This window comes from Solanum stenotomum, chromosome 1, assembly GCF_019186545.1.
Source record: "Solanum stenotomum isolate F172 chromosome 1, ASM1918654v1, whole genome shotgun sequence".
Lineage (NCBI taxonomy): Eukaryota > Viridiplantae > Streptophyta > Magnoliopsida > Solanales > Solanaceae > Solanum > Solanum stenotomum.
Window position 1 is genome coordinate 4,044,029 of NC_064282.1, and position 21,936 is coordinate 4,065,964.

At 32.1% G+C, this 21,936-nt stretch overlaps 2 protein-coding genes across 2 annotated transcripts; one reads left to right on the forward strand and one right to left on the reverse strand.

Annotated features, from left to right (window-relative positions):
• On the forward strand, positions 1-7,448 carry LOC125845883 (uncharacterized). The gene is made up of 10 exons (XM_049525377.1): positions 1-308; positions 1,524-1,591; positions 2,939-2,964; positions 4,110-4,200; positions 4,515-4,610; positions 5,942-6,010; positions 6,165-6,223; positions 6,347-6,469; positions 6,975-7,046; positions 7,127-7,448. Exons 1-10 carry the CDS (start codon positions 216-218, stop codon positions 7,189-7,191), a joined length of 762 nt encoding a protein of 253 aa, XP_049381334.1. The 5' UTR covers positions 1-215; the 3' UTR covers positions 7,192-7,448.
• Positions 7,449-10,103: 2,655 nt separating this feature from the next.
• LOC125842176 (probable cinnamyl alcohol dehydrogenase 1) lies at positions 10,104-14,546 on the reverse strand. Its single transcript, XM_049521414.1, has 5 exons — positions 14,360-14,546; positions 14,098-14,211; positions 12,285-12,512; positions 11,530-11,969; positions 10,104-10,450 (listed from the first exon to the last, which is right to left on the reverse strand). The coding sequence occupies exons 1-5, from the start codon at positions 14,446-14,448 to the stop codon at positions 10,248-10,250; spliced, it is 1,074 nt and encodes a 357-aa protein (XP_049377371.1). The 5' UTR covers positions 14,449-14,546; the 3' UTR covers positions 10,104-10,247.
• Positions 14,547-21,936: the final 7,390 nt, after the last annotated feature.

The window sequence follows — 21,936 nt, forward strand, 5'->3', positions numbered from 1 at the left end:
TGTGTTGGGCTGGGTCATTCACCCGAACCCTTTAGCGATTTCACCTGCATTACCAGAAACAGAGGAGGAAGAAGAGAAAGAGAGAGAGAGAGAGGGGACTAACAGTGTCAAACCAGACGCAGAGCTGTAAAATCCAGCGATATTTGATCCAATTGAATCAACGAAAGAAGGGAATCACAAAATTCTTGAAGAACAAGGGGAAAAAAAAGATAAACATGTTGCCCACAACTTCAAAAGGTTTAGGTCGAACGAGCTCTCATGTCCGACCCAATTCAGTATTGCCTCAGTACCTTCGCAAAATAATCAAGGTTTCTTTTTCATTCTTTCCATTTCAATTAACTCTCTGCACATGTAGTTTGTCTGATCTTGTACAGATCAGATCCCGATCTTGGTATTCTTTTGTTTCATTTACTCGCTTTTCTTGTTCTACACTTTCAAATTATGGTATTTCTCTGTATAATTCTCCATCAAGATTTTAGGATTTGTTAATGGATTATAATTCTGGTAATTATTGTTAATATTGGATTATCATATTTTTAAAACTAAAAAAGAAAAGAAAGATGATTACACCCAAGATAGTAAAGCAACTAAAAGGGGAATAATGTGGAAGATTTGTTAAAATATTATATACTAAACAATTCAATACTCGAAAGAAGAAGAAGAAGATCACTGGCAAGTAACTGGTGAGAGGGTAGAGAAGGAGAACCTATTTAGTTGGCAATAAGGAGGAGTACTATTGATGAAAAGGTGGGGCTAAAATATGATCAAGGCAAAATAGAGTAAAGGGTGGAGTTAAAAAAATAAGGTTAAGGGTAAAATGATATTATTAAATAATAGTAGCTGACCCGGACACCACAGTTTAAGTAATAGTAAGGGAAAATCGGGAGCAGAAGTGTGTTAATTCTATCACATTAAGTTAGTTATTGCATGAAATGGGTCTTTTATTTGTTTATGTAAAAATGGATTTGACATTGCAATGCAATAATTTTAAAGTAGCAATGATAACAAACATTGTATTTAAAATAACAATAGTACAATGTGAACCCACAATCGAAACTGCATGTTAGTGTGCTGGAGATTGTATTCAATGCCTAAACCCTCTCTGTAGACAATCACATTTTTCTTTATTATACCAACTAGAAATATACGAGGTAATAGTAAGATAGCCAACTTCAGTTTGCCATCTCTTAGATTCACTGGTATCTCTGGTTTCTCAGATGTTTCTCTCAGTTCTACTGGAATGCTTCCAGTTCTCTAATTTAGACCTATTAGTTTGCAAATGTTAGAACCTCGTCCGCTGTGTATCTGCCATCATGAACTCCATGTTTAATTAGTGCTCCTTGATTATATGTTGGCAAATTGTAGCGAAAATGAAGCAATTTGCTTTTTTATTGTTTTTTGAGAGAGGTAACTGCACTGAAGCAATGTGCTTGTTTTGTTAATTTCTGTTTAATTCATTTGTTCAAAAAGGGTTTTCATTTCCGGTAACTTTACTGTTTCCGCTCCTCCTTCAATGTGTGCAGTGGCAACAGATGGATATCGAATATACCTTTTGGCAAATGCTTCATCTATGCACCTCCCCTAAAGTAGTGTAAGTATTTTGTGTATCAAGTGCCATGTTCTTTTAAATTTAGTACTACAGTACAGTTAATATTTCATAGAATATTAATGAACTTGCAATATCTTGTGTTCTGTTAAGTAGTGTTAGACTATCTAGTCTAGTGATCATCTTTTCTGGGGTATCAGTTAACAAGATGTGATACTGATTTCAGGGCAGATGAATAAACATTCATTTTCCTGTGAAGTGTGAACCATATCAATTTGTTGTTGATCCAAAAACTCATGTATGGATAAGCATTGCATGAGATAAGTTGTCTTTTAATGTCAATACTTCATATGAAAAGATTAAATTATCGAAAGAGTTGATGGAGTATCCAAATAAAAAAGAAATGAAGGAGAAAAATAAAGAGGAATTGTAAGAGTTCTTGATGATAAAAAGAAAGCACTAAACCCCCACTGTGGGGCTAAAAAAGAAACTGTAGGAGTTATGTTACACAGAACATTGTGCTCATCTGTTGTGAAGGTTCTTGCAATGATCTCAAATGGATCGATGTGAGCAACAGGGAGAGAGATGCTAATAAGGGCACTGATATGATATGTGACATTTGAAAGATTTTCGTGGAATGTTGTTAGAATAGGTGAAGCAAAAGGAGGGGTCAAAAATAGGTGTGATCTGCTAGTATAAGAGCAACTGCAATGATGAGGAAGTTTTGCGGTTTAAACAAATAGTTATAGATAGTAAGTTTACTTCCTTTAAAGGGTTCCATTTGAGTTAATGGGGGTTGTTTGGAGAGAGACATAGGAGATCTTTTGAAGAAGTTGAATAGTAGTCTCCGCTCCCTTATTCTCGTCTGGTGAACGCAAAAATGTTCCTTCTTGTGTAGATGATTGGGTGGAGTTTGAAGAGAAATCATATTTTTGTAGATTCGCTACCTGTTTATGAATGAAAATACATTTACTTGATTTAAAAAAAGCTCACTACTTCTGAAGGTTTTTAGGTGCCTGTTTGCAATTTTTTTTCATTAAGATATTTTGCAAGTGTGTCGTTCTAAACATTGGTAACTTAAGTTACACTAATTGAGAATCCATTTCTTTGTTGTCATTCAACCTGTCAAACTCCTAGCTATAAAGCAATTGACCTTAATCTTGTTTTTCTGAGGAATTAAGTATTGGGATGAGGAAAAGAATCATAACAAAATGTGAGAGCGCTGGTGCATCTTTCACTTCTTTGTCTAATTTTCACCTTTGAATTTGGTGTTGACATGCTACAGTATAGCCAGATATCAGCTCATTAATCATTATACAATGATGTCTAATTTAGTTCCGAATTACTGATGTTGTATTTGCATTTGTTTGTGGCATTGGACATTTGATTCAGATATCAGCACACAAAGTACCACAAGCGTAAGTTTCCTTCTTGTCTTCCTTTATTCTTTCGTTCATTTAATGCAATATGATTCTTTTGTATTGAAATTGAATTTGTGGATTGTTCTAGTACTGCTCAATCCTTATGGTTTCTTCTTATTCACTTTTCATATGATACTTCATCCATCCCAATTTGTATGATGATTCTTATGTTGGGACTTTATTAAAAAATGATAATTTTTTATATCATTCCCTTAATAATATTGTTGTATAACTTATATAAAGAAATTAATATCTATACAACTTTCTCAAGTTTTATGAATTCAAATTCATTTAACTGGTCAAGTTTATATTTGATGTGATGTTTTCTCGTTAAACTAACTTTTGAGCTAGTACTACTGATAACTTTTTGATAAGCAAGTGAGACTTCTACTGATAAATGCAGCAAGTTGATGCATAAGAGTAGCCAGGGGCCTTACAAATCTTCAGCCCCTAGCTGTTCTAATCTGTTAGGTAGCTAATGTAATAAACTATCAACATCATTTCCCTTTTGTACCTTGTGGCTAGTATTATTAATATTTACTTCTATTACTCTCTGTTTGTTACATAAATCGAACTAATATCCTATGCTTCGTGGTCAAATCTCATAAAATGGGACAAAGGGGGTAATATAACTATGATACTTCCTTAGTGTCAAAGCGGTAATACTACTTTCATCTGTATTGGTTTTCCTATTACATCTACAAACATATATTTGAGAAACGCCAACATAAAATCGCGCCACACTTTTCTAAATCCTTGGGCTGGTCAAAGGGACCATTTAAATTAGGAGTGCGAGAGTTATATCTAGAAAAAAACCTCTAATCTGGTGCACATGGTTTGAACTTTTGTCTTTTGATGTCTTTGAAGCAAAAGTTGATGAGTGTTAAAAAGAAATTGAATTTTCAACTTTGATTACAGTTCCACCATTTTTGGATCTATTGATATGTTAAAGTGTAAATGTTCTCATCTTTATGTTTTGCAACTTGACACTAGCGCACAAGTATGGGTGACTTGAATATTCATTCGCTGTTGTGTTGATCTCCTACTTAAGTACTGTGTCTGGTTGCAAAGTAGTTTTTTTACTGGAGTTCTACTGTTCATCTAAAGTTGGCCTCTTGTTGTTTTCTTTTTTTCTCTTTTAGAAACAAAGAACCAGTGGGCACGCGATGATCCTGCATTTATTGTCATATGTACTCTTCTGTTGGTGATTGCTACTTTAGCATACTGTGCTGCGTACGTTTCCTATACTCTGCTACTCATTTTGGTCTAAGATCACAGATTGGTAAACTCAATCACTTCCCTTGAGAATTGTCCTTTGCCTTATCAAGAGAATATTTTATGATGTCATAGATTGAATCAAGTTAATTATGGTGTGGAGGTCCAACATTTCCATTTTAGTGTACTAATATCATCCATGTGTGCCATTATTGAGCTCAGTTTTATAATGTAAATGCGCCAGTTAGATATTGACTTCTTTGTATTCTTTTTTGCTTATGTTCTTGTTGATACTGAATCATGTTGCAATCTTTATCTTTCATCCGTTTCAGGTATGATCATAGTGCAGGACATGCTGTTTTTGTAGTTATCTCAGTATTGCTTTTTCATTTTATACTCACCGGAGCTACTTTGGCAACATGTTGCTGGTAAGGGCTATTATTGTTTGGATATTCAATACAACCCCATCATAGTTCCCTTTCTATTAAACTTAGATTAATCTTGATGTAATTTGTAAAAAGTTCTCATTTTTTATGGGACCGATAAGCTTTCAATCCGTGTCTCAATTAGTTGATTGAACTTGCAATCAGATCTCTGTGGGGAACTATAGAAAGGAATCAGAAATTTCTCGTATTCCAAACAGTGGAATTCTCACTTTGTCTTGTTAATTCCGTTAAAAAAAAACTGTGGAATTCTCACTATTCAGTATATAAAAATAAAGAGGTGATCGGCTTCATCTAGAGAATATAGAGAGGGTCACCTGATCATCACTCTACAACTACATGCTACTTGTGTTATCTCTAGCTTTGCTTGACTAAACTAGAAACTCATTGCAAAAGAGTGCTAACCTCAATTTTAGGGAAGGTACAACGAAGATCTTCTACCCTGGATTTTAGTTGATGATCTATGTTGCTCGGACTTTTCAAAATTCCACCAGTTGCGTGTCGGATCCTCCAAAAGTAGTGCATTTTTGGACGATCTTCCATGGGTGTGGCAGCATATTTGGAGAGTGCGAGCAGCATAGTTGATAATTCAAAATCAACAATTATTAGCACCTGGAACAATCCCTCCTAGGATTATGCCACTCCCTCCATTCCACTTCGTTTGGTACTACTTCCTTATTAGTCCATCCCAAAGGGAATGTCACATGTCCATATTTCCTTAATATTTATAACCACACAATTGTTATGACATGTTTAAGACCATAAGTTTCAAAAGTCGTATAGCCACAAACTATTATGGCATATGAAGTAGGTTTTATAAAAGTTTTCATTTCTTACTTAAATCTTGTGTCAAGTGAAACAATGTCAAACAAAGTGGTATGGAGTGAGTACATTTAATTTCCTGTACTAACTGATAAGTAGCTTTGTGGACATTTTCTGTTAAAATTCTTTAGATTCCAAATCTTACATTGTATCATGAATTCTCATGTAAACATTCTGTAGAGTATAGCCTATGCATGGAAAAAGGAAAAGAAGATAGCAGAAGAGTAAACAATGAGAAAGTGAAGGACATCATGTTTTTCTTTGTTTAGTTAGGGTGGCAAAAAATAAAGAAAGGGAAAATTGTTTGATTTCCCCTTTTGTTGATTAAAATTTTGGGGCCATCAAGAAAAATATTTGCCTTATCTTCTTTCTTCATTCTCAACAAATATAAACTTCCCTCTGTTTCTCTTTTCAAGTTTTCCATATTTATGGTGAAAGCATAAATCTTTCATTGTATCATGACAGCATAGTCTTATCAACCATTGTCCTTGCAGGTTCCTAACCAACAATTACCTTCGAGAGGAAGCTCCAAGCAGTCATGCCGTGGAACAGCGGGTAGAATGGCAAGTTCAGAACCTTTCCATATCAAACTTCATATTCTTTATTCTGTCTACTTCTTTCTCCTCATGCTGAATTTTGAAACTCGATATCTAGGGTTAGTAATTCACTTTTATTTATAAACTTTCTTACTTACACACTTTCTTGTCTCTCATGAAGGCTGTATGCATTTGATGTCCACTGCAACTCTTTCTTCCCTATGTTTGTTTTGCTTTATGGTAAGTAAGGACCGTGCTAAGATGAAATGTGCTGTTTGCGCATCTTCAGACTCAGTATATTGATGGCTACTGTTGGTTTCTGTTTTTATTTGATAAAGACTGATGGCTTTCTTTTTGTGGCAGTCATACATTATTTTCTCTCCCCGCTTTTGGTAGCTCATGGTTTCATTCCTGTTTTGCTGTCAAATTTGCTCTTCATGGTCGCAGCTTCCTACTATCATTACCTCAACTTTTTAGGTTATGATGGTAAGATGAATTCCATATCCTAAGATAATTTACCCTTTTTAATTTCGTGAAAATTCAAAATTATGGTAAGATGAATTCCATGTCCTAAGATAATTTACCCTTTTTAATTTTGTGGAGTCTTAACTTTTATGGGAACAGTTGAGATTTATTTGTATCAGCATATATCTTCCTGGCTATTCTGTGCAGAGATTTCCTGTGGCTAAAATTTGTTGACAACCTCTGTACATAAATTATAGTGATGAATTTTCTTGCTTCATGATTGGTGTGTTCAAATTCAATCATTTCTGATCTGAGATGTCCAAATTAAATAAGTCATTAATTGTGACTGATGGCTAGTGCTGTATTAGTTGGAATCAAACGTGTTTCATCCCTAGGTATAGTAAGCATGGTCTTAAAAAACTATTGTGAAACTTATAGAGAATTCTGCTTAATGCATGACCGTGTGCTGGTTTCCATCTATGTTAACTAATCGATATGGATGATGAACTTATTTCCCCCTATGCAGTATTACCCTTTTTGGAGAGGACAACATTCTTCCTATATCCAATTGGCATTGTCATCGTCCTTTCACCCATCTGTAAGTACTTATATTTATTCATGATCTAGTTGTCTTCATATTTGGGTAATACGGTAACAATTTTTGTTTGTTGCTTATAGTTATCTTGATTGGCTTCAATCCATCAAGACACTTCATGAATATCTACTTCAGCAGAGTGTTATGAACACACGCTAACACTGGATGAGGACATGTTAGGATGAAAGACGCCTTTCAGACAACTCGTGAATAGGAAGGACATTATTGAAATCTCATTTGCAGAGGCTTTAATTGTTAATGTGATTGGGAAACGCTTGTTTAGTATCTCTGGTTAGGTAATTTTGATGTTATGAATGAGAAATATATCTGACGGGAACCTTATTTGTACTTCAACTATAAAACTTCTCTCGATGAGTTCATTTAATGTAAAGATTTTATTTCTTATTTGTTGAATCATAGAAGTGACTGTAGCATTGCTCATGAATTACAGTTCTGCAGTTATAACATTTATGTGTTGAATCGTAGAGGTGACTGTATCAAGTTTTTTTGCTGCAGAGCATAAATTTATGTGTAACTGTTCATGAAATGTTAGACTTACTTGATTCTTAGCAAATAATATGAGGACTGGTCATTGGTATCTTAGAAAGTTCTTTTTATGAACTTTATGAGAGATCAACCTGGCACTCAGGGGTGGACCCACATGGTTCCATGGGGTTCAACCCCTTCGGCAAAAAATTACATTGTATATATAAGGTAAATTTTCTGTATTTATGTAGATATATTAATTTTTGAACCTACTCATGGACAAGAAAAAAACTAACGCTCAATGGCAGATCTCCTTAAAGTTAACTTTTGCATCTGAAGTTTGAATCCAGGCGTGAGCGTTTATTTTTTTTAGCTTTCTTTTTAGGGAAAAAGGACAAATATACCCCCAAACTTTCAAAAATGGTATGTATATATCCTTCGTTATACTTTGAGACTGTATATACCCTTGTCATCCAATAATCGGTACACATTTACCCCTTCCACTAATGGCACACTCTTTCTGTACATGTGGCGCAATCCTAAGCCATTATCCGATTGACCAATTTTTTTAACCTAATTCCTAAGAACCCGCCCATGACCCAATAAACCCACCCAATTTAAATCTAAAGAAAAGACCCAAAATTAGCACCCCATAGCTGGAATTCGAACATGCCCAAGAGAGAAGATTAGCACGCCCCGGAATTCGGACATGGGTGTCCTCGTCACACTTTTCAGATAACTCCCCACAACTACCGTATTCTGGTGCAACATAACATACAGTTCCTCTCATGCTTGGAGTGCTACTGATGCCACACTTTTAGGTGATTTGATGAATTTGGAGCAATTGAATGTGGCACATAATATGCTTCCTAGAACAATTCCAAAAAGTATTTGTCAGCTTCCTAAGCTTCAAAATTTTACATATCCTTATAATTTCTTCACTGGTGAACCGCTGGTGTATTTGGGGTTGCCGGAGTTTCATGATGAACGGAATTGTTTGCCCAAAATACCGGTGCAACGGTCTCCGGGACAGTATAAGGCGTTTTTGTCTAAAAAAATTAATTGTAGTGCTTTTAGGTGTCATAAATTTGTTCCTGTTTTGCCATCTCCACCACCACTTTCACCGTCGTTGCCTGCCCCTCCTCCGCCTGTTGTGGTGCCTATTTTTCCTCCTCTGCCACCAATTTATACTCCTCCTTCACCTTAACCACCACCTCCTCCACCTCCAGTTTATTCACCACCGCCACCACCACCCTTTCCACCTTCTCCACCACCAGGCTATTCATTGCAACTACTAACTCCATCTCCTCCTGCACCGCCACCACCATCACCTCCACCACCTGTTTATTCACTACCACCACCCCCACCATCTCCGCCTCCTCCATCACCATTGCCTTATTGTGTACGCTCACCTCCACCTCCCTCTTTTTCGCAGCTTGGTCTGCGTAAGTTCAATGCTTATGGCTGGCCTCCTCTTCTCCTCCTCCACATTTTTTCCGTCATCTAATGAAACCCACCAATCTAATCGCTTCCTATGCTTTTCTTTTCTATTTTTCCTGCTGATCCTAAACTCGACGAAGCCCCAATTCACTGTCTTCACCCTCTCCTTGATCTCACCAATCTAATCGCTTCCTAGGATTTGAGTCTTTTCTTTAAATTTTAGCGAGTATATTTTACCCATAAATTTGGTGGGTTTATTGAATCATGGGCGCGTTCTTAGGAATTGGGTTTAAAAAATTGGGCAATTGGATAATGGCTTAGGATTACGCCACGTGTACATAAAGAGTGTGCCGTTAGTGGGAGGGGTAAATGTGCACCGATTATTGGACAGCAAGGGTATATATAGTCTCAAAGTATCACGAAGGGTATATATATACCATTTTTGAAAGTTCGGGGGTATATTTGTCCTTTTTCCCTTCTTTTTATTTAGTTTCAGTTGCTAATTTTTTCGTTTTTTTTTAAAAAAAAGAAAAATGTGCTAAAACTGTGGATTTGAACCCAAAAATTCAAGGTCCCATTTCTAAAGGCTAAATAACTTTTCATTTCCCAAATTCCAATTTTTCGAACTCCCTGAGTGAAAATACTGAATCGACCCGCAGTACTATATAATATATTTTATGTGTATTATGTATATATAACTTTTGGTGTTTCAATTTATTTGTCTTGTTTTAACTTGAACAAAGTTTAAGAAAGTAACTAAAAGTGCATAAACAGTAGTATTATTTTGTGAGTGCATAAACAGTAGTATAAAATTCCAATCGTTTAAAGGCGAACATAGGGCTGACATTTGTTATAATGCTTGTAGTATTTCCTTGTTTGACTTGGTCAAGCTGATATAAGACATTTTCCGAATAATTACATGAAAGGACTCTATGGAAAATTTTAATTTCGTCACTGATAAGAATATAAACAGTGTTGTACTCTGTGGTCACGAGAAGAGGAAGTCGTTTTCACATACCAAACAAAATATGGTTGGTTTATTTCATAATCGTCACCAACATCAAAAATAAAGTCTCAAACTTACATTGTTTTATAAGAAAGAAAACAAAGTACAGAACTGTAACATTCAATCCCCCAAACACGATAATACAGGTACAATTTAAAATTAACAAAATACAAGTACAAATTAAAGAAAACAAACGATGACAATATCAAAGTTGAGTATTTCAATTTTTCTCTTCATATTATAGCCCAACTCCATTTATTTTTGGTATATGATTACTGGTCAACCTTGCTTCCAGCAACATCCACCACAAATCTGTACCTCACATCATTTTTCTCCAACCTCTCCATTGCAGTGTTAATATAATCCATTTTCACCATTTCAATTTGAGAAGTAACACCTTTTTCTTTGCAAAAATGTAGCACTTCCTCTGTTTCCTTCATGCTACCAATAAAACTTCCAGTGATGCTCTTTCTCCCTAATAACAATTAAGAATTTGAGTTATACATATTTGATAGTATAAAAATTGCAGAGCTACAAGGTTACCGGCCTCAGCTAAACTCAGTAACTTTAATTCAGATTCTATATTTGTTGTAAGAAAATTGACGTCATTAACTCAATTTAATTTGTTGCCACATGTGATTGCACACTTTTAGAAGTTTTCATAGTATATATAAAAGAATTACTCCATATAATTGTAAATCTATTTAAGATGGTGCAGAAAAATCCATAAACTATTATTGCATAAGAACTTTAAATAATAATAGAAGGTTCCATTAAAGTAATGTTAAACTAATCCATTAGCTTTAATACGTGTATGGTTAGTGTTGTTAATGTCAGGGGCGGCTTTAATAAATCGGTGGCCTAAAGCCAAATCCGAATGGAGGCCTTCAATTCGAATATATATTTTTTATAAAATTTATTATAGCCAATTATTTAATATTTTCTTGAGACATACTATTCATAATTTGTCAAACTTCTATTACTTCTTTGCTTTTTTATGAATTTTTTTTTATTTTCTATAAATACTACTCAATATTTTTTTTAAAAAATACTTATAACCTATTAATTTTTTTAAAAATGAGGCCCCTCAAATTTTGGGGCCTAAGGCAATTGCTTTTTTTTCAAAGCTGTAGAGCCGCCACTGGTTAATGTTGTCTATTATTGTGGACATAAAATCCTATTAAGCCTATAATAATTTTGTCCTAATCCTTCTCATTATTTGCCGCAAAAGTAGACTATATCATAACTAGCATGTTTCAATAAATTTTGATTTTCTTTGACTAAATGACCACTCTTCCAATCCCTTTGTTCTATCTTTTGTCACATATTGACAAATCCTACATGAAAAAAATTCAAAGTTTCATAATTCAATTATATTTTGATAAATAGAAAGGAAAACGCCGTGTTAGAAAAAATCATCCTACTTAATACGTTACGACACTTAATTAATATATGTCGACTTGTTTACAGCGTTGCATAGTTCATTGTAACTATCTTTCACACAACCTAATTAAAAAAAGTATACTGTCAGTGTAAATAAGTTAAATGACTTACCTAGCATAACCATTGGTGAGACAAATTGCAAAGGGGTGTTGATAACTCCCATCAAGATTAACTTGCCATCCACTTTAAGCAAAGAGAGATAAGGTTCAAGAGGGTGATTAACAGGGACAGTGTCAATAATATAGTCAAGTGAATCAGCAGCTTCTTGCATTTTCTCATTGTCTGAACTAACAAGATAATCATCAGCTCCTAGGTGGTCCAATGCCTCTTGTCTTTTCTTATCTGAAGAACTAATGACAGTAACATGATGTCCCATTGCCTTTGCTATTTTTACTCCCATGTGTCCAACTCCTCCAAGTCCCAAAATTCCACCTCTTAGTCCACTTTGGTTAAAACCAAAATGGTTCAGAGGACTGTATACTGTCACACCAGCACATAGTAGTGGGGCTGCTTGTTCTGGTGCCATACCTTCTGGAATTTTCACCACAAATCTATATACACGGCGAAAAGAATCATTTCAGTATTAATACTTTTTATAGTGTCGATATATATAACTAGGTTACTAGTTTCACTATGATAAGCATTTCCTGAAAAACAAAGTCATAGGTTCAAGGCTAGATTAACTACTTCCATAAACCGTTTACTGGTACAAATAACATACAAAAAATGTTTATAATAATTAACCTATGATAACAACATAATAAAAACTTCATTTGTTAGGCGACTTAATACATAGTGTAAATATTTTTTTTACTCTATCAAAATATAGAAGTTAAACTATTCTATGTTGGTGGGAGTAGGCTTACTTTTGTTCAACAACCATGAAATTAGCAAAACCACCTTGGGTTGGCTTGCCATCAGTGTAGACATCATTGCAATTCCATATCTTCTTAGCACAATATTGCTCAATGTCTTGCTTGCAAGGCCTGCAAGTCTTGCAACATCCAACAAGCAATCCAACTCCAACTATATCCCCCACTTTGAATTTTGTTACCTCTGGCCCTACCTCCACCACTTCTCCAACAACTTCATGTCTACATCAAATTTCATCACCACCACAAAATTAAAATAAATTATAAAGGGATAAGGATCAAAATAGACAATGATATTGTCACCAACAACTTTACTTTGGCATCTAGGACATGTAAAAATCATTTACATAAATGATTCGTTTAATTATAGTGTAAGTTAAGTTACTAACTTCTCTTTTTATTGTTTTAGGTGGTATCAGTATATAAAAGTTAAACTCGTAGGTATATATTGTATTATGCAGTTTTATATTGAAAACGAGTGATTGATCAAAAGTAACGTTGGCTTTGTGCGATTCGTATTTGTGTGATGGAAGGAAGAAAAAGACGAGGCATTTGGAATAATCAACTAAATCCCAACCACGTATGGTTTTAGCACAAGGACCACTTAATTTTGTTGATTTATTTTCATGGCTAAGAATTAATATATACTATGAAAATCTAAGTTCAATAAATAACTACATTAACTATATGGTTTTATTTCCACCACAAACTTCATTCCTTTTGGAGTATCAAGAAAACTGAAATTGACATCAATCAAAGATTCAAAGGGTTGAAATTTTGTTGTAGCTTAAAAAAAGTAGCTTTTAAGTCAAAAATAAAAAGTCAAACTTAAATGACTTTTAAATCAAAAAATAAAAAGTAGGGGAGACCTACTTTTGATTTTGAACTTATTTTAAGTCATTTTTAATCGTGTCAAACACTTTCTAACTTTTTCTTTTTTTTATACTTATTTTAGGTTATTTTTATATTTGTCAACACAAACTGACTTAAAAACAGGTTTAACCAATCCAAACACCCTCTAAGTAATCAAATTGTCCTCCACTCCCATGGGATCCACAGTGGTCTCCACTTATTGAGGAGCTACATAAGTGGAGTATTCTACTATTTTTTCCATTAAATACTTATAATGCGCAAATAAAGTAAAAATAATCCTTGATAAGACAGTAGCTTTTACTTTAGTGATAAGATGATTCAAAAATTACTTCAAAGTTTCCTGTTCGAAAAAGCATAATTTTACATTTTGATTAGAAATCTTGGCTATGCCACATTTTTATCCACTCAACTTATTTGTGGGAGATAAAAGTGCTTTACCAACTTAGTAATTCTCACTTAAACAGGCAGCTAGATGCACTAAACTCCTGCTATATGCGGGAGTTAGAAAAGGTCAGACTACAAGGATCTATTGTTTGTAATCTTATCCTGCATTTCTGTAAGAGACTGTTTCCCATAGCTTGAACCACCTCTTAACCTTGATCACATGGCAACAACTTTACATCTTAGTCCAATGTTCCCCATCACTTGTCTAATAGCAATTCTATACTAGGCATATATGTAACGTTGTGATGAAATGACTAGTACTTTTTTCAAAAGTTTCAGCTAATTTAAGTCTGAGCATGAAGTTGCCTTTGTGAAAGAATACTTTACCCCCAATATGAAATTTTCTGGCAAAATTCAAATTTAGTCTGACCACAATACGAATATCGTGTGGGACACCAAAACAAGAAAGGCATATGTGTGCAAATTCACAACATAACAGGTGTAGATTCTGGAAAAAGCAGGGGAAACAGAGAAGTGAAAGAGAATTTACCCAGGAACCATAGGGTAATTGGACATGCCAAGATCATTTTTAACCTGGTGAAGATCACTGTGACAAAGTCCACAGTACAAAATTTTGACTTGCACATCATCAGGCCCTGTGTTTCTGCACATCATTTTTTTTTAATTGAAAAAAATCATAAATAATCATAAAATTTACTAAATTGTTACTATATAACAACAAACAAAAATTACTAGGCTTGATCGACTATATAAATCCTCACTGTCTATGTTCGCAAATGTAATTTACATACCTTAGAGTGTAGGTATAAGGTGAAAGTACACCAGAAGGATCTCTTGCAGCCCAGCCAATAGCTGTTTTCTCAACTTCCAAACTACCCATAGTTATCTAGAAAATTAAAAAAAAAACAGACTGTAGAAAACAGGAGAATAGTTCAAAGGGAAAGGAGAAATAAAAGAGTTGTGAGCTACTATTTTGGTTCATACCACCACACACACACATATATATATAGTTTTAAACAAGGGCAAGACAGTGCTTAGGTGGCATTTCTTGAACAAAATTGAATTATTTCAGTAGCTAAGATATTGACATCAAAGTTATATAATTAGATTGACTTAAATGTATACATTGTTAGGATTTTTTAAAATTTTTTTACCTTATTTGAGTTTTATTTTCTTAGAAGAAAAATTAAAGCATTATCATAAATGCTTTAATTTTTCAATCAAAAACCTTGCAAAATGCAAATTGAATAATAAACCATCTTACTTTTAACCTTAAAATAACATTTTAAATATTGCTCTATATAATAATATTTTAAAAAAACCATTTTTAATATGCTATGAATAAGCCTTAAAATGTGGTTTGTTGTTTTGCTTTCTTGGTACATAACCATTTCAATTTTTCTTGCCTTAAAATTATTTATAGTAAAACAGATGATTTAGAAGGGAAAAAAATGTTTTTTCGTCTTCCAAAAGCTAATTAACTTGTAATTTTTTTTAAAAAATATACTTATTACATTTTTCAACTTTTCATTCTTTGAGAAAGATTGTACTCTCACCAACTTTTATATTGCAATCTTTTTTTTCCTTTTATTCCTAACAAAAGATTGTTTTTCCAACGATCGTAAAAGGAAACGTTGTTGTGGAGATTTGGGTCCACGGGGTTAGGTGGAACTGTGCGTCACTAGATCGTCACCTTTTAGGTAAGGTATTAATTATTTTATTTTATTTTATTTTTAAAATGTAGATTATAATTTTCACTATATTTATTTAGGTTTTGTGTCCTTGAAAGTTAGGTAAATAGGTCAGTAGAAAGAGATTGCCTCCTGCTCGTCCTAAAGAAGGTAAAGAAACAAATTCACCAGCTAGACCGTGACAGATTTAGAATTTTTGTTAAAGAATTAAAAATTAAAAATATAGTGCTTATAATTTAAACGTGAAACATCAAGATGAATATTGAATCTCTTGAATCATTGAGTTAACCTCTAGTCTTATGTTTAAGAAATCCAAAATCTATCTATATATATACATACATAATTTTTGAATTGAAAACTTAAACTTTCTTATACAGTCACATTATTTAAAAGATATTACGGATAGTATAAATTATTTACACCTCCTAACATGCTATTATAAATAAAGATAGTTTGATAGCTTAAATTTATTATAAGCTAAACAAATCGAAGTTGTTGAATTCAAATCTCACTAAAAGAAATAAATAAATTGTTGTTGATCTTGTATTCCTAAGATATTTAGAACAAAACTTTGAAGAATTTGGTAAAAAACGACAAAATTTAAAGAGTATTTTCAAAACTAGAAAATTAAAACTAGTAGAGAAAATAGAATCATAAACAAATTAGAAACAATATAAAAATATTTTTCTTAAAGAAAGAAAATCGAGTCCACTGAATGCACAGTGTCCCCTTAAGGAAATTATTCCCCTCAAGTACCCGAGGTCAATGGAATATATCCTCCCAGGATAGAACGATCTTACTCACTGGTGTATCGGTACCTAAAATCATGGTATCAGCGAACCACTCAACGGCAGTAAAGTACACTTAGAATACTAGATTTAGTATATAGTAGAAGAAGTCCAGAAAAATTCATTTAATTCCTCAATTTATAGAAAACAAAGAGTAGTGTGAAAATGTTCTTATTGTGCCTTACCGGAAAGGTCACAAACCTTTGGAAAAGTCACAATCTTTCGGAAAGGTCACAACATTTCATAAAAGTCACAACTTTTATAAAAATCGCAACTTTTTATAAAAGTCACAACTCTTCATAAAAATCGCAACTCTTCATTTTCCATTCACACATTTTAAAACCCAACATAAATTGCATTATTTAACATGATTTGTAGTTGGACGCTAGCTGCTTAACCAATAAATACATTACATGTAAAAAAACTATGTAGATTCTTTAGTTGATGTAAACATCGATTATTTAAAAATAAATATTGATCCCTATACCTGTGTCAACCAAGCCCTCAAGTGCCGTAAATTTGCCCTGGAGACATTGGGTTTGTTGGCATTATAGGCCGCTTTGCTGGCGAAGNAGAAGAAAATTGAGTCCACTGAATGCACAGTGTCCCCTTAAGGAAATTATTCCCCTTAAGTACCCGAGGTTAATGGAATATAACCTCCTAGGATAGAACGATCTTACTCACCGGTGTATCGGTACCTAAAATCATGGTATCAGCGAACCACTCAATGGCAGTAAAGTACACTTAGAATACTAGATTTAATATATAGTAGAAGAAGTCCAGAAAAATTCATTTAACTAAAATGAGAGGAAATCCCTCAATTTATAGAAAACAAAGGATAATGTGAAAATGTTCTTATTGTGCCTTACCGAAAAAGTCACAAACCTTTGGAAAAGTCACAATCTTTCAGAAAGGTCACAATATTTCATAAAAGTCACAACTTTTCATAAAAATCGCAACTTTTTATAAAAGTCACAACTCTTCATAAAAATCGCAACTCTTCATTTTCCATTCACACATTTTAAAACCCATCATAAATTGCATTATTTAACATGATTTGTAGTTGGACACTAGCTGCTTAACCAATAACATTACATGAAAAATAACTATGTAGATTCTTTAGTTAATGTAAACATCGATTATTTAAAAATAAATATTGATCCCCATACTCGTGTCAACCAAGCCCTCAAGTGCCGTAAATTTGCCCTGGGGATATTGGGTTTGTTGGCATTATAGGCCGCTTTGCTGGCGAAGCAGTCAATAATCATTTCGACCATCCACTTGGTGATGTAAGTTCACTCAAGTTTCCTACATTTCACTTACTAGGAATAGAAAGGAATTGTTATTTTTGAAATTCGATTGTCAGACATCTTTTTTAATTTAGTCACCAATACGAAAAACAAATTATTATATAAATGAATAACTATATATACATAACTTTTACATATAGTATAAGAAAAAAAATTACTTTCTTAGCTTCTACTATTTTTGTTGCGTACGTAAATGTAAAGCTATAAAAATAGAGAATGATGAAGACAAAATATACAACCCCCTCCCCCCCTCCTATTCCACGACTGTCGACTTGTCCTCTACAACTAACGAATCTAAATTCACGTCATTTAATCAATTAATTAATTAATTAATTCCTAACATATATATTAATTGTCATTTACACAAATTGATCTTTTAGTACAATATAATTCCTATTTTAAAATAGTCGTATAGCACAATCATAATCGACCCATGCTATTGTAAGCTATTATATTGATGTAACTTTCTCAACAACTCATAAACTCAATCAACATTAGGACAACATGATTCAACTTGATATACATGATTATATGAGATAACTTTGTTAGTAGAAGATAATAGATAATCCGTTGAATTAATTAAGATACACATAGATTGATCGAATATTATATATAATATTTTTTTAAAAAGGCAAAAATCATAAAAGCACTAGGGACAACAGATAGTAGTAGAAACAATTTTAATTAGATTAGTTGAGGGCGAAAAATGCATTTATTTTTAATATTCTTCTTATTTTTTTCGTTTCAATTTATTTAGCGTTATTTTATTATTAATTTATTTAAAAGAAGGACATATTTATATATTCAAAAACAATTAACTTTAAATATATATTATTTTTTACTGTTTTATGAATTCTTTTACTAAGAGTAATGTTTCTCTAAAGTCAACTCTCCTCCATAACAGGCACCTAACAACTACAAGGCGTAAAGACAAAAATAATATTTTTCATGTGTCATAAACATGTAGAATCATGAAGATCATAGAACAAGATTCTGAAAATTCTGATTCTTCTATGGAAATTAGAATACAAATTAGGGATATTCTTGTTAGAAATAAATATTTTCTTCACCGCGAATTATTGAGAAATTTGTGCTATAGATTATGATTTTTTCCATTCATTTTTCACCGATTCAACTCATTGAAAAAATGTACGATAGAAAAACAGATTATTACTGAAATAGTGAAAAACTTCCATATAAAATATTAAGTATAATTTTATTATTTTTCCACTAATTCAATTAAAATATTTATGAAAATAGTCATTAATATTTTGTTGATAAGAGATTCAGTGAACGTCAACAGAGTTGTATATCCCTATGATGTTCTTAGAAGTTATTGATACAAACAGACCTAATGAATGTAACAGACACATAAGAGATGAGGTTAAGTAATAAATCACATTTATCAAATGAGATTTTTTAAAAAAGTGTGTAAGATGAATGGTATACCCATCTATTTAGTTGTCCCTGTAACTAAAAATACTTTGTCCAAAATATTTATTATTAGTAATATTTTAGAAATATAAGACAAAATTAATTGTTCTGTTCTTATTTTATTTTTCCTGATATTAATTGTTTTTGTTCTCAAAAACCACTCCTCCATAGTACAGATACCTACAGCTACATAGCTTAACTAAAAAAAAAACCCAAAGATTACTATTACTATAACAAAAATACCATTTAGCGACAATAAATATACACATTAACAAAGAGTGTTAATTTTTTTATTGGCATTAGTTGATTGTCATTGGATCCAATGTTGCTAATAGGGGCATATACAAAGAGAGTTAAATATATTTAGCGGCAATTAAACTATAGTCATTAATTAATTACCGCTAAAGATCATTATTTTTTGCGCAGGGTCTATATCATCATAAATATTTAATTTAGAAATGCTGTGCACGATGTGTTAGAATCCTGAAAATATTCCTCTATGGATAATACAGATTAGTGATGTTATTCTTGTTGATTCCTATGATGTTCTTTCTAATATGTCTATTAACAACGTTATTATTTTTTTTTCCATCAGGTGATTATGAAAGGTTAATTAACAAGCTTAAATAATTCTTAAATAGATTAATTATACTATGATTAAGCCGTGGATCGCGCGCGGAACAGTTTAGACGTGAAAATGTTTTGTTTAACATTATATATCATCATTTTTATTATTTTTGACAACCTTTATATATCAGCATTTTTATTATTTTTGAAAACCTTTATATATCAGCATTTTTATTATTTTTGACAACCTTTATATGTCATCATCTTTACCTATTCTCAATATTTCCCTACTCTTTTACTAAAATACAAAAATCCCTTATTTTCCCCCAATTCAACTTAACCGGATACTTTATTAGTTTAAGTATCCGCCCGTTATTAATTAAAGTATTCGCGCTGCTATATTATGCATCGCCCGTTAATTAAGTATCTGTGTGCTGCTAACAACTTAATAATTTAAGTATCCGCGCCCGTTATTAATTAAAGTATCAGCGCTGTTATATTATGCATCCGCCCATTAATTAAGTATCCGTGCTGCTAACAACTTAATAATTTAAGTATCCGCCCATTATTAATTAAAGTATCCGCGCTGCTATATTAAGTATCCACACTGCTATATTATGTATCCGAAAAACACTAAAAAAAGGGATTTTTGGTAATTAATGAAAGAGTAGGGAAATGAAGTAATTTCTTTCTTATACTATGTCATTTGCCTAATTTTTACTTATTATTATTTTGACAACCTTTATATATCATCATTTTTATTATTTTTGACAACCTTTATATATCATCATTATTCACAAATTATTTTAGCCCAAATGTGCAATTTTGGCCAAAAGATTATAAGAAATGATAATTACCTTTCGAGGGCTTTTTATAAAATAATTAATATTGCTTTTAAATATTTTTTTATTTATTACTTTGATATATTATATTTAAAAAATATTTATTATTTATAACTATTATACCAGGTATAAAAAGTGAATTATATATGCCATACATATATATTATATTTATTTTGATAATAAAAAGAAATGCACTGCGTATTAAAAACGAAATATGCATGTAATAGAGATGTATTACACTATTTTAATTAAAAAAAAGAAGAGATGTTACACTATGTACAAAAGTAAATTTCTCATGCAATTTAGATGTATTATAAATTTCTTAAAATGTACCCTATCTATTAAAATTGAATTATACTTATATTAAAATTATACAACTATAAATAATAAATATTTTCTAAATATGATATATTTAGTTAGGTTTCCCTAATAATTACGTGAGATTTACGTGAAAAATTCATAAATGTGCTAGTGAGTTAATATCTCATATGGTCACTCAACTTTGAATTGTTCACTTAGAAAGTCACTCAACTTTGTTTTTATAACTCAAAAGTCACTCAACTTTGTTTTTATAACTCAAAAGTCACTCAACTATTGATTTTTCACTTGGAAAATCACTCAACTATTGATATTTCACTTAGAAAGTCACTCAATCAATTTAAATATTTCTTTTCATAAAAATTTTATTGTAATTTAATTTTTATGTTAAACTACTTTTTTAAAGAAATAATAAGATATTTATTTTAATTATTTTGTTAATCCAAATTATTTAATTATATTTTTTTTGGACAACGTACCGTAGCAATTGACCAAAAAAAAACTTTTTCCGTTTTATCAATTATATAACTGGAGTTAAATATGTTAAAAAATGATCCAAAAAAGAAGAAGTTGGAATTGATAAGAAGGGTAAAAAGAAAAATTATACTTCAAAAAAATTCAATAAAATAATTAAAATAAGCATCTTATTATTTTTTTTGTATTTTACAAAATTTAATGAAAAAATTAATTTAAATTAGTTGGGTGACTTTTTAAGTAAAATATCAATAGTTACGTGACTTTTTAAGAAAACTATTAATAGTTGAGTGACTTTTGAGTTATAAAACAAAGTTGATTGACTTTCGAAGTGAACAACTCAAAGTTAAGTGACTTTCTAAGTGAACTATTAAAAATTGAGTGACCATCTAAGATATTAACTCTCATATTAGTAGAAATATGTGACTTACAAGAAACTAATATAAAACGGATCTAATGGACGTAACAAGGAAGATAACGATATAGCAATAAATCATATATTTTGAGGCACAAATTAAAATTAAAGGCTGAGAAAAGGGCCCAATAAAATTTTAGGTTCACACCTCTATCAACAATTGTGTTAGGACTCTATCAGTTAAGGTAAATTCTCAATTTTTTACCAACTTCCTCGAATGGGAAAAAAACAAACCAGGGATTCCCTTCAACAACTTAAATTATGCTTTTAAAATAATACGATAATTAGCTTTAAACATATTATTTTTTAAATTGCATGAAAGTCAAATAACGTGTCTTTGTTGTATAACGCACGACTCGTTTGTTCTGTTTTTTCTGTTGTCCACTTAATTATGAGGGAAATTAAGTTTGTCAACAGATTTAAAAAAAGAGATTAGGAGGAACGTCTTTCATCAAATGACAACGTTGTTCTATGACCGGAAACCTACCGATGCACATAATTGACATCAAAACGTACAAGCAAAATAGTG

Bases quoted from the DNA above. Each gene is read 5' to 3' on its own strand.
- LOC125842176 (XM_049521414.1), bottom strand. From the start codon at position 14,448: ATGGGTAGTTTGGAAGTTGAGAAAACAGCTATTGGCTGGGCTGCAAGA. The intron at 11,970-12,284 runs GTAAGCCTACTC...CCGTGTATATAG, and splicing joins TTCATGGTTGTTGAACAAAA to ATTTGTGGTGAAAATTCCAG. The intron at 10,451-11,529 runs GTAAGTCATTTA...AATTGTTATTAG, and splicing joins CTCACCAATGGTTATGCTAG to GGAGAAAGAGCATCACTGGA.
- LOC125845883 (XM_049525377.1), top strand. From the start codon at position 216: ATGTTGCCCACAACTTCAAAAGGTTTAGGTCGAACGAGCTCTCATGTC. The intron at 2,965-4,109 runs GTAAGTTTCCTT...TTTCTCTTTTAG, and splicing joins GCACACAAAGTACCACAAGC to AAACAAAGAACCAGTGGGCA. The intron at 6,224-6,346 runs GTAAGTAAGGAC...TTTTTGTGGCAG, and splicing joins TATGTTTGTTTTGCTTTATG to TCATACATTATTTTCTCTCC.